This window comes from Maylandia zebra, linkage group LG16 (genome assembly GCF_041146795.1).
Source record: "Maylandia zebra isolate NMK-2024a linkage group LG16, Mzebra_GT3a, whole genome shotgun sequence".
Lineage (NCBI taxonomy): Eukaryota > Metazoa > Chordata > Actinopteri > Cichliformes > Cichlidae > Maylandia > Maylandia zebra.
In genome coordinates, this window is record NC_135182.1 from 20,588,238 (window position 1) to 20,600,587 (window position 12,350).

Sequence of the window (12,350 nt, forward strand, 5' to 3'; positions counted from 1 at the left end):
CTTTCAGCCAGCTGAACTGGACAGCATCCAGCTTTTGATACTGATGGCAACAGCTCCCCCTGCTGGACACGAGCACGAACGCCTACATTGTGCGTGGTGATGGATATTACAGTTATTTCTTTCTCATTAACAAGCTCTTACTGGGCAGCTCAGTGGTACACTAAAAACAAAGTAGTTGTAATTAATTTGATTCTGTAAAAATGTTTTAAAATGTCTTTTAAAACCGCAATTTCTTTTTTAAACGTGTAAAGTGTAAATAAAAAATAATGTGATGATTTGCAGTTTCAGAAACTGATATTTTATACACAATAGAATAATGGAAATCATATAATCATACATGTTTCTAATTAGAAAATTACAATTTTCGGGAAAAAGTAAGGCCATTTCTAGGCAGCAACACATTTCAAAAAGGTTTGGACAGGGTCGTGCTTAATAATGCACAGTATGTCCTCTTTGTATAACAATAGCCTATGAACTTAGATGAGTGACGAAACCTTTCTCCCATTGAAAACACTACGTCCAGATGAACAGAATCAACCTTTTGGGATTTACTTACCTGGATGATTGAGCATGCATCAGGACAATAGCCTATGAACATCTGAAAAGAGCGATCAGCTGGACTTCTGCGAGAGGAATGTCCCTTTCTTGCCTTATATAAGATTCTAGCTGCTTAATTGCTCTGGGTCTTCTTTGCCAAATGTTTAGAGTTGTAGAAAGGTCTTGTAGGCCAGTTCAGCAACCACATTCTTCTAAAATGAAGCCATGCTGTTGTAATAAAAGTGTGTAGTTTAGCATTGTCTCACTGAAATATGGAAGGGTTTCCCTGAAAAAGACATTATCTGGATGAGACCACTCTAAATGCTCTAAAAGGCATTGACAGTCCAAATCAAGTCTAAGAAATGTCTTTGTCAACACCTTTTCAGGTATACACAATTAGCAATTAAACCCAGGCTACACCCAAAGACTTCTGCATTGCCACTGTCAAGAAAGTTAAGGGTTGATGAGGTGTGTGACTTCTCACAGCAACCAGGTTCTGAAATGAAACCTCCTGGTCAGCCTAGGTGGGGTTAATGGGGTTGTCCCTTTGGTTAGGTTGTTATTATAGGTGAAGATGACTGATAGAAGGCAAAAAGGTGAGCGCAGTGCAAAGCTGTGACTCAGAAATCTGGAAAGTGGAAATTTACTAGAAATTTGGGAACATTTGTATCCTTGAAGCCCACGAGGTACATTCTACAATTGTTAATATGTGATCTATGCATAATGTTATCTTGGATTAACTGCACTATGCAGTTGTTCATCACAGATGTTTTCAGATGTATTTGTATATGTGCAAAAGCTTAGATCAGTCTGCAGTGTTAAATCTTTTCATTGGATTGTCAGATTGTTTTTTTGTTGGTTTTTTTTGGGTGATGACACGACGTAATAAAATTGATATATTCAGATATGCAACAAGATCCTTGACTTAAAATCGAAAAGTCATTCTGTGCATTTCTCTCTATTAAAGACCTATACTCATGTCCCAATCTATCAAAAAACATAATTGCTGTAAGACCTTCATCATTTCAGCAACTCAGGAAGCTTGGTGGGAAATCAATAAGATCACCAACCACTCATTTAATCCATGTAAACTCATGACAATGTGGATTTCTTAATCAATAAGACCACGTAAAGCAAAGGAATCATTCAAATGTACTGTACTATCTATATGAACTAATACAGAAATAGATCACTCAAAAACCCTTCAAAAGTATTTTTCATCTTAATAAAGCATTTAAGAATAAAGTACAATTTATATAAAACAATTTTTCATTCACTTCAATTTACTTTTGACTCCACAAGAACTAATGTTGCTCCACATTGAGACTTTATAAACAAAATATCAGATGAGTTCAAGGTTGTGATTTATTGCGTACACATGTACCCCAACTGTCTATAAGTGTTTACCATCAGGAAACCTTTGGCCAGCTACATCAGAGCAGCATCAGAGCTTCCTCACTAATAACAATAATACAGCTTATAAATTTAACTGTACATTTACAACATGCTTTAGGACTGGGGTGTCAAAGTCCAGGCCTCGAGGGCCGGTGTCCTGCAGGTTTTAGATGTGTCCTTGATCCAACACAGCTGATTTAAATGGCTAAATGACCTCCTCAACATGTCTTGAAGTTCTCCAGAGGCCTAAAAATGAATGAATCATTTGATTCAGGTGTGTTAACCCAGGGTGAGATCTAAAACATGCAGGACACCAGCCCCCAAGGCCTGGAGTTCGACACCCCTGCTCCAGGAGGAAGAATATGAGTACTTCTCCAGTCTCCACTGTGACGTCAGAAACACTGTGAGATATCAGATTCACTGATTCTCTGTTCATCGCATATTAAATCTAGGTAATACATTTCTGCAAACTTAAAAGCTGTCAATGACTCATTCTTTCCTCATGTAGTGGCGAATGGAAAATATAAAGCAACCATCTGCTTCACTGTTGACACAATTCACAGGTCAACAGTATAAGTCAACAATAAAAAATGTTTAATGCACTTCTAGAAATGAATGGAAGTGATGATGATTAATGTTTGATCAGACACGCCAAATCACTCAAAGCTAAACCTGAGATAAGAATTAATTTACATTTAATTCCTTCTTGCTGCCCCAAATATTTTCAGCTTAAGCTTTCAGAAAAAAGTCATTTAAACCAACTCTTAACTAAACAAATATACACTAGAAGTTTAGCAGCACTAATAAATTACTATTTCTTAAAGCAGAACCTGATTTACAAGATAGAAAGCAGTCTGTCAGTCTCCCATTTCTTTATATTTTTGTTTTATTTCTTTATACCATTCAAATTAGCTTGAAAGTCAATATCTGGTATGACCACCTTTATTCTTCAACACAGCCTGAACTCTCTTAGGTAAACATCTTGTAATTTCTTTAGGTAGTCTTCGGGAATATGGACATGTCTTGATGGCCATTCAAAGCTCGTCTTTGGATGTTGGCTGACTTTTGTTCTGTTGTCTGTTAAGATCCCATGTTGCTTCAGTGATGTTAAGGTTCGGGGTCTGGGGAGGCCAGTCCATGAGTGATAATACTCCATTGTTTTGTTATCCATGTCTCTTTTGGATTTTGTTTTGTTTGGGTTTTTTTTACTGCGTAGGCCTTTTGGGATGATTGTCATGCTGAAAAATGAAGCCAGTCAGAGGTGTCCAGATGGTATTGCATGGTGGATCAAAATCTGATGGTACATTTGTGTTCATATTTCCATTATTTCTGACAAGAGGTCCAACACCACTGGCTGAAATGAAGCTCCAAATTATTGCAGCGCTTCCACCATGTTTTACAAATGGCTGCAGACACTCACTCACTCTCCTGACCTCCTCCGTAGATATCGACAATGATTTGAACAGCTCACAGTCATTTCTATTCTGTGCTCCAGTAGATTTTCATAATGTACAGACTGTGATCAGCTGACCTGTTCTGCTGCTGCTCTGCTGCTCTAATTCAATAAGATGTAAGAAAACGTTTCATGAGTTGTCTTGGTTGATTTCCATGTTATACACTGACACTATACTGACCAAACTGTCTTTATACTAGATAATAAATATAAAGTTGAACAAATACATCTAAAGGTTTTTTATTATTTAGAGCGCACAAAAAGGTTTTCAGACACTTATGATATCTCAGGCTTTAAAGAGAAATGTGCTCACATGAATAAAAACGTAAAACAATCATAATCCTCTGCATGCTTGTCAAAATAAATATCTGTATACAATTTACAACACAAGAGTCTTAAAAACGTAAATATATATAAATATTGTCTGATACAAAATATACGAAACAGCTGAATATCAGGAATACTGAGACCTGTAAGCGTCAGCATCATATAGCGTTTACATCTAAAATCTTACACAGTTTGATGAATGAGATCCCTCCAAACATCATTCATTTCTTCATGCTGTTTGTTGTGATATCTGTACGACAATGATACGAGGAGGTACGTCACCCGCCAACAACTACTGCTAAAATATCACTAATTACTGTAAGAAAAAGCTTAACAAGGCAGGCTTCTGAAACAACATCTCATTATCTGATACAACATCAGGTCCTCAATCCTGTACTAAGTAAACTCATCCCAAGCGAGCGCACATCACGTCATGGAGTAGCGTCTTCGTGTAATGTTTCTGTCCCTGAGTGGATTTCAAGACCTGCGGGGCTCAAGTCCATGAGAGAGCTGAGTAAGCATCCTTTGGTTATCGATCACGTTAAGCTGACGAATATAAGTCCAAACGTCAGGGTGGTTCTTGCTTGGCAGTGGTGACTCTGGACCTGATTTAATTGAAAAGATGGGCAGTGTCAGGAAAAAAATGCAAGAAGAATTTGTAAGTTCATCATATAGGAACCTAAAATATTTGTGCTTTTTAATAAAATATTTGTGCTGATTGAGTATATCTAAGCTGTACGGGCAATCAATATAAAGGGATTAATAGGAAACTGCTGGATAAATGATTGAATATAGATGTTAAAGGTTCAGAGATACCAATAATATACTCCAACTAAACTTCAAAAGATCAATATTACAGCTTGCTGTCAGTCAGTCAAAACAGGTACTTTTCTCGACCTATTGTGAGAATATTACTTTATTTTTTATTTTGGAAATAAGAAATTAAAATTATGGGAAGCTAGTCGTTGTCAGAATTTCTCCCAATGTGCTTTCTAGAAGAACGGCCTCTTCTGTTAGTTCTATTCCAGCTTGCAGATTTATTCTAAGATGTATCTAAAAGACATCAAATTAACAGGACATAAAGTCTTTTATTGTTGTTTCTTCATCATACAGTTTTTTGATATTGTGTTTCCAAGATATATTTTGGTTATTTATTTTTATGTTTAATTTTATAAAGTGTCCTTTTGTTGTCTTAAGTGCGACATATGTGAAATTAGTACAAAAAAAAAAAAAAAGAAAACATTTGAAACTTACTGAATCTCTGGCTTCTACAGTATCTCACTATTTTCACTGTGTTGGCTATCATCCGCTGCAAGACAAAGAGCAATGATCAGCAGCAAATATCGCCAATTAGCTGAGAAGAACAAAAAAAAAAAAAAGATTCACAGATGCGCAGCAGAGCCTCACCATTTTCTCAAAATTGACCAAACTGTCGATAAATGTTTTGTTGCCCTCATGAGTAAATGTCATGTCTAGAAAAAAAAGGACCAATTGGAAAGTGTTAAAGCTGTTGAAGCAATTCAGCAGCGAAACAATTGTGGTCTACAGGCCAAAATGATAAACTGTCACCCAATAAATTGGCCTAACCTTTGATCAACAGGGGCATGAAAGGAATGATGGGAGGTTCCAGTTTGGCTACTGTTAGCCGGTACGCCCTGTGGTTCCTGGACGGATCCTGTGGAGACAGTCATGCTGTGGATCAATCACAGTCTGGACACTAACCTCATATTTTACTCTGATCAGGTGGCTCATCTTAAATTTTTTACTTTGGAGCTTACCATCAAGTTTTCAAATTCCACATAAAACTTCTTGAATTTACTGGGAAGTTTCTGCGAACAAAAACACCAGACAAAAGTTTCCTTGCAGTTAAGTAATTAATAGTTTTCCAAAGACGGACAATGCACAAATACACACCTCCCATGTCTGACTCAGTCTGCAAACAGCCGGGTTACTTAGGCCCATAATGATAGCAAAGAAGGCATTCAGATTTCTGTACTCCTTGCAGCTTTAACAGGAAACATGAAATTAGTGTGGCAAATAAACCAAACTACAAACTGAATTAGAACATGAAATCCACATACTGGGCAGCGATCTTGATAAACTTCTTAAGAAGCTGTACTCGCTTGCTCAGCTGAGGACACAAACACATCTCAGTGATCACCCAAAACTGAATTTCATTGAACCTCCTCAGGAACAGGTCCAGGTTCACAGTGGTTTTCTTCACATATTGTCTCCCAAATGTGTGATAGATGAGTTCAAGCTGCAAGATGCAGAAGAAAAACAACTGATTTTCATGTAAAATAAGCAAGTGAAGTAACTGAATATTTCATACCAATAAATAAAAGAAGATATATATTCAGCTCTTCTAATCAGACTCAGTTGCTGTTGAATACCTCATGTACACAGTGGAAAAGTTCCCAGTCATAGGAAGTCATGTGGTAAGCCACGTCCTTAGAGCTCATTAACTCAAAGCTGGCCAGTGATCCTGTAGAGGGACCCTCCTGCTCAGGTAAAGTGGTCTCCAAAGCATGAAAAACACATTACATTTATAAAACAGAGACTGAAAGCTGAACTAAACTAACTGTCATTTCTATCAATTTGATGAAGTGTTTAAAGCCAACTGGTTGGGAGTGTAGATGAGTTCATACACATGACGTGTTGGGTGATATTGATATAGTGTACAGCTGGGGTTGGAGCTGCAGCTGAACTACATGTTAATATGCGAGTTTCTCATGTAAATGTAATTTGTAACACACCAAAGAATCCAACTGGTCCCTCCGACACACAAACAGCCGTCCATTAATGCTGAGTGTGGAGAACACCGACATATCACTGGGCTTAAAGATGGTTTTCTCTGCAAAAGGAAGACCACAACACACAAAGGTTAAAAAAATGAATGGAAAACATCCATTTGTCTACCGTTTTCACTCAGACTGAAAAATAATAACCATTAGATGGCTTGCCAAAAGATTTTAGAATAGGCATGCAGGTGCTCAGTGCCCTATTTAGTTGTTACTTTTTTCTATTTTTAGCATGAGGATCACACCTTATGTGATCCCAAAACATTTCCTCCAATTCTTTTTTAAACATTTGTCCAAATAATGAAAGAATTAATACCATCAGAATTAATTGGCATGTATAAACTTCAGAAATCAAATAGTATTTTCTTTGCAAACATGTTACCATGCTGACATTAGATATTTACTGCTGTGTGTAGTATCAAACAACCAGAATAACCTGTCTTTGTCTGCATATGCTTTTTTTAAAAAAATATATATATCCAGGTGATTAAAGCTTTAGTTTTGCTGTAGTGTATTTGATAGAAAACACTGCATACATTTGGACCCTTGACCATCCATATTTATAGACCACAATTTAGAGGTTCAAGCCAAAATTAGTAATTATTAATTTATGGCTGTCTTCTAGTGTGCATTCGTCCTGAATCCCTCTACTCTCCTGTTTTTCCTCTCACCTTCATCTGGTCATAATAAATGGCTGCCCCTCCCTGAGGCTGCATCTGCTAGAGGTCTCTTGCTGTTAAAAGGACGTTTTTCTTTCCCACTGTTGCCAAATGCTTGTTCATAGTAGCGGTCTTCTTTCTAATATTCTAGAGGCTTTACCTTACAGTATAACTATTGTTGCGAATTGGCACTACTAATTTGAATTGAAGTCATGCTTCGAAACTTTTGGAACAGATGGCATGAGCATGAATTCAGGCTGCGGTTTGGGGAAGGCCTCAGACAGAACTGTAAGCATGTTCTTATGAGAGGTGAATGAACTGAAAAAGGGAAGCATGGAAACGAGAACAGCTTGTAGTACCGGCCCTCTCTATATTACAAACAGACAAAGAACTGGAAGGTGTATGTATGAGGTGTGCTCCTGGTCCTGAAATTCAGATAAATTGTGCTTATTTATTTATATATATCTAGACACAATATTTCATGAAGTGTTATCCAAATGCATTACCAATAAAAGACTAACATCATATTTGCTAGCTTACTTGGTTAAAACACCTTTAAACACTCTAGCAGCAGCAATAGCCTGCAGACTTGTTCCTACAAACTTAACAGACCTGATCCCATAAACCTGGCTGTCTTTCTTTGAAAGTCATGCCCAGATTTTTCTTGGCAGAAATATTCAAACTCAACCAGCCTGATTGTAGATCATTAGTGCTGCTTTCAGGTCTCACCAGATGCACTGTTGGGTTTAAGTTTACAGATCAGACGCACAATAATCATTCAAATTCATGACTACCAACTTTGTGTATGCAAAAAGGACGAAAAGTGCATACACATTCTTTTCATTAGATTTATGAAGCTGCTCTAACACAAAGACTTCTATAAGTGTCAACCTAAAATTGACCACATGTACCTCTTATTTTTTTTCTCATCTTCATCCATTTACTAAACAGGGGAAGATGTGCATTTTGCCTAACCAGAGACACGGAGAAAACAAAACAAAAAAGGTGTCTTTGGTGTCAGTACCTAACAAAGAGAAGAAAGGCTACTGAAGAATAAAAAAGTAATGCAGGTTGAGCTGGGAAGTTCATACCAAAGGACTCTGGCAGAGGTAAAAATAAACAGTCAGACTACAAACAAAAAGAAGCACAAAAGCACATCGGTTCACAGAAAAAAAGCAGATCATTATGCAAAGCTCCAGTGATTTTAGCACCAACACTGGCAACAAATATTATTAACATTAATGGACTGATACAATTAGATAGTAAATTTGCAGTGAGGTTTGTGAATAATAAATAGTTCATTTTAATATAGCTAGGTTTGCTAAGAATAGTCTGCTTTCTTTTATGATAAGTCCCGTCATGCTTTTTAAAATCTCCATTTCACATATGGCTTGGCTCACTTTCAAAAAAAGTCTGATTTATTCCAAAATTCATCCTTTATAGATATAATTTTATGTGTGGGGAAGAGAATTTTTTAGCAGGCACAGTTTATAAATGAGACCAAGGGAGCTTTTCTTTGGTATTGTTCTTTTACCAGCCTGAGATCCTGAGTAGCCTGGAAAAAAGTTTACTTGATACCGACCAGTCTCAATGCCCTGCAGGAAAACAACCCCACAGCACTGTTTCTGACTGCAGAGATGGTATTAATGACATGATGCCTAGTTTCATCCACACATTGTTGGGAATTATTTTTTTAAATCCAGCATTTAGGAATAATAGAGGATGTTGCACTCATGGGTACTTTCAATGCAGCATAATTTTCTTGTGTCCTTTGCTTGATCTGTTCCTTGATGACATCTCTATCTCTACCTCATAGTTTTATTTTTTCCTTCTAACACAGTTGTCCTTTTGTATCTTTTCTTTTTTATCAGTGGATCCGACACAGTTGCACAGGCACCGGAGAATAACTTCAAAACCTGCTTTGCTTTTTCATTGCGGATAACTATGTGTACATTTGTGACTATAAAAATAAATATATCGATTTTAGGATCCAGAAAACTTTCTGGATGCTCTTTATGAGCCTTGTGATAATCCACTCCAAATAAGAGCAGCCTCAGCTTTGTTGACTTGCCACTGGTAAGGAAAGTCCAGGTCAAGTTCAGAGGAAGGCAGAGCTGCATTAGTACTTTCTGGCGGACACAAATATCAGTACAATAAAGAGCAGCCACTTGAACCAACAGCTTTCTGCTGAATGTAATGAGGAAAACTGAGCTCAGGTTATTTCTTGGGCCACTTCAAGGCCATTCTTTAGCCCCTACTAAAGCAGCCTATTACCGTCACCAAACTCACCGCAAAAGGTCACACATCACCCAGAAAGAATTAATACATCACCCAGCTTTAGCTCTACCTTTTGTCATCTCCAATCATTTGACAAGTAACTGCCGTTGCTCTCACCTCCTGCCGAACTGAGGCCGACCAGGAGCAGGTCCTCCGCTGACCCCAGCTTGTCAGCCACAGCACCGATAACCTCCCTAACTGAAGCGGCTACAGGGACCCGGATTGTGGTGTAGGTGTGGTCACAGCAGTAGACTTTGAACAGGACTGAAGGAATGAATTAGAACAAAAATAAGACTGTAAACAAGAAGGAATGATGGCATGGTAAAGTAGCAAGGAAGAGAAAAAGGCAAGATGTCACTATAATACACTAAATGGCCTTAAAGAGACCAAAACATTTATCCAAATTAGCACAGCTACCACAGAGATAGAGAGAGAGACACCCACAACCTCTCGCATCCTCATCCTCACAACTAATTTAAAGTCACCAATTAACCTAACAAGCATCTCTTTGGACTGTGGGAGGAAACTGGAGCACCCACACATGCATATTCTGCACAGAAAGGCTCCAGCTGAGCGAGGTGACAGCGCTAATCACTGCACCACTGAACTGCCCCTAAACAAATTATTTAAATCAGTACAAAGAACAAAAACCAAACCAAGAACAACAATTTTCAGTGTGTCTTTTGGAGATTGGAGAGATGACTTGAAGAACAAGCGGTACCAAATCATCATGCTTTAACAGAAAACATCCTTTGAGTTTATGAGTAGCGAACCTCTGTCGCTATTTCAAAATACTGACTATCGCTATCACTGCATGATAAAGAGTTCCAAATAGATAGCTGAATGTGACAGTCAGCAGCCCAGCTATCCATGTTTATGAAACCGGAGAGTGGATGTTCATCCACAACTCACTTTCATCGTTACTCCTGATGGGCTGACGTTTCTGAAGCTTCTCCTCTCCCACACTGAAATGCCGCAGCAGGACTTTGTGCTGTGTGGGAATTTTAGGTTCACAGTTTAGGTTCACAGACGTTTGAAAAAACACGAACTTTAATTTGGAACAGAAAGAGTCGGTCTTATACCTTTTTCTGTGAGGATCTGGCATCTTCAGCACTGAAGAATAAAATAAAAATATTTAAAAAAAACAGTTAATGACTCTTTAGTTAAGTTTGATCGTTATCTAAAGAGCCTTTCTCCTTTAAATTCTCAACACTAACCACATACAGCACCTTTCATCCATATCAAAACCTAAAAACAAAAAAACAAAGCTCTGACTTACTTGCGTTTTACAATTCTTTCCAGTTCTGTTAGTTGATCCCTGAGGGCAGGAAAGGCTTTGGCATCATTAGATACTGCCATGAAAAACTCCTGAAAAACACAGCAAGCTCTGAGCAAAACAATGATTCAGAAGAACTAATTAAAACTCATTTCAACATACAATTACAAAGAGTTTTTCTCAAGCACCACACCACATTAAGTTAGCATATCATCAAGAATCATAAGTCCTTTCATTTAATAAGAGTTTATATATATATATGTATATTCTAATGCTCACATCTATAATAAATGCACATTTAAAATTGCAGTTTCAGTGATTTTGATTTTCTGACATGTGTCTGTTTATTTATAGTGAGGAGAGAGTGCAATTAAACTTAGCAGAAGGTGCAAACACCTTGGATAACTGCAAAGGTATGTGTTTACGGTTGTAAATAATTAATATCAACCATGAAACAAAAGAGTGGCTGTCAGCATTATAGCTGTGGATATTCTTGGATTTGAACATCATGCACTCAGACATAAATCTGATTTTCTATCAATTTATCAGTTATGGTTAGTGGTGTGGCGCCTTCGCTTTATTAAAACATTTCAAAATCTTATCATTATCAAGAATCAAAAAATCTAAGAAGATGATTAACAATTAATTGTTTTTAAGTAAAGCAAACTGATTAGGAACACATCTGAAACACTGGAACAAGTCTTGGTCAGAGCTGCAGACGGTTCTGCTGTTGTGACTATTCTGTACCTATATCAGAGGTTAGAACAACCTTCATATATGTTTAGGCTGACCTCCAGAAACAACCCTGAGACATCCTCTTCCTGCAGGTGATCCCCATTTACGGCAGCCCAGTGCATCACCAGCCGGATCACCCTGCGCTTGTTATTAAGCGTGTAGTCCAGCTTCTCCTGTTCAGATCCCTGCGAGGCCTGGGCATGGTAGCTGCACAGCAGTTAAAGATTGAAACAATGTAGCTGCAGCAAACCAGTGAACCAGTGTTTTCAGGTTCACAGGAATGGTAAAGAACATAAAAAAAAAATTAGGGAACATAATGCTGAAAGGATATTGGGACATCAACACCGGACACAGCTGAGTGTTGGGTATGAAGACACAGTGCATGAGCACAAAGTCATCTAAGGCTGAGTCTGTAACAAAAAAAGAAAGACGCTTATGTCAAACACCTGTGTAGCCAGCGAAAGAGAGCATCAAAGAGTAGCATCGGGCCTTGATCCTCGCGGCCCCATCTGTGTCACCTCTGCCGACGAATGAAAACCATATGTATCCACGCAAGCGAGAGTAATTAGATCAGCCCTGTGATGTGTGGCTAATTATAGGCAAGAACAAACGGGTCAGTGCAGAACAGTCGGCAGAGGACAGAGGAGAGAAACAGAGCCGGCGAGGGCGGAGGAGAATGTTGCATAGGTGACAACTCTCCACAATAAATGATCATCGTATTGACAGGCCGTGTTAGATGGCACTAATTCGACACATGGGATGTGTCATGGTGAGCAGTACCTGACTCTGTGAATTGAGAATCCAATCGCATCATTTCAAGGAGGTGCTCCAAAATCTTCTCCGGCGTCCCAGACATTACGTTGTATCTGCAGGAAAACAGAATAAAACAC

At 38.2% G+C, this 12,350-nt stretch overlaps 1 protein-coding gene across 4 annotated transcripts in view; it reads right to left on the reverse strand.

Moving 5' to 3' along the window:
- Positions 1–3,609: 3,609 nt before the first annotated feature.
- The window catches only part of rapgef4a (Rap guanine nucleotide exchange factor 4a), a 36,114-nt gene continuing 27,373 nt past the window's right edge, over positions 3,610–12,350 (reverse strand). For all 4 annotated transcript variants that reach the window (XM_004557738.5, XM_004557737.5, XM_004557740.3 and 1 more), the window contains 16 exons: positions 12,241–12,326; positions 11,792–11,870; positions 11,517–11,667; positions 10,729–10,817; positions 10,532–10,562; positions 10,362–10,440; positions 9,567–9,713; positions 6,469–6,566; positions 6,106–6,231; positions 5,794–5,972; positions 5,627–5,717; positions 5,491–5,541; positions 5,300–5,387; positions 5,120–5,184; positions 4,967–5,021; positions 3,610–4,317 (listed from right to left, as the gene is read on the reverse strand). In XM_004557738.5, the coding sequence (XP_004557795.1) occupies positions 4,190–4,317; positions 4,967–5,021; positions 5,120–5,184; positions 5,300–5,387; positions 5,491–5,541; positions 5,627–5,717; positions 5,794–5,972; positions 6,106–6,231; positions 6,469–6,566; positions 9,567–9,713; positions 10,362–10,440; positions 10,532–10,562; positions 10,729–10,817; positions 11,517–11,667; positions 11,792–11,870; positions 12,241–12,326 (1,543 nt within the window). In that variant the 3' untranslated portion in view covers positions 3,610–4,189. The remainder of the gene's footprint in view (positions 4,318–4,966; positions 5,022–5,119; positions 5,185–5,299; positions 5,388–5,490; positions 5,542–5,626; positions 5,718–5,793; positions 5,973–6,105; positions 6,232–6,468; positions 6,567–9,566; positions 9,714–10,361; positions 10,441–10,531; positions 10,563–10,728; positions 10,818–11,516; positions 11,668–11,791; positions 11,871–12,240; positions 12,327–12,350) is intronic.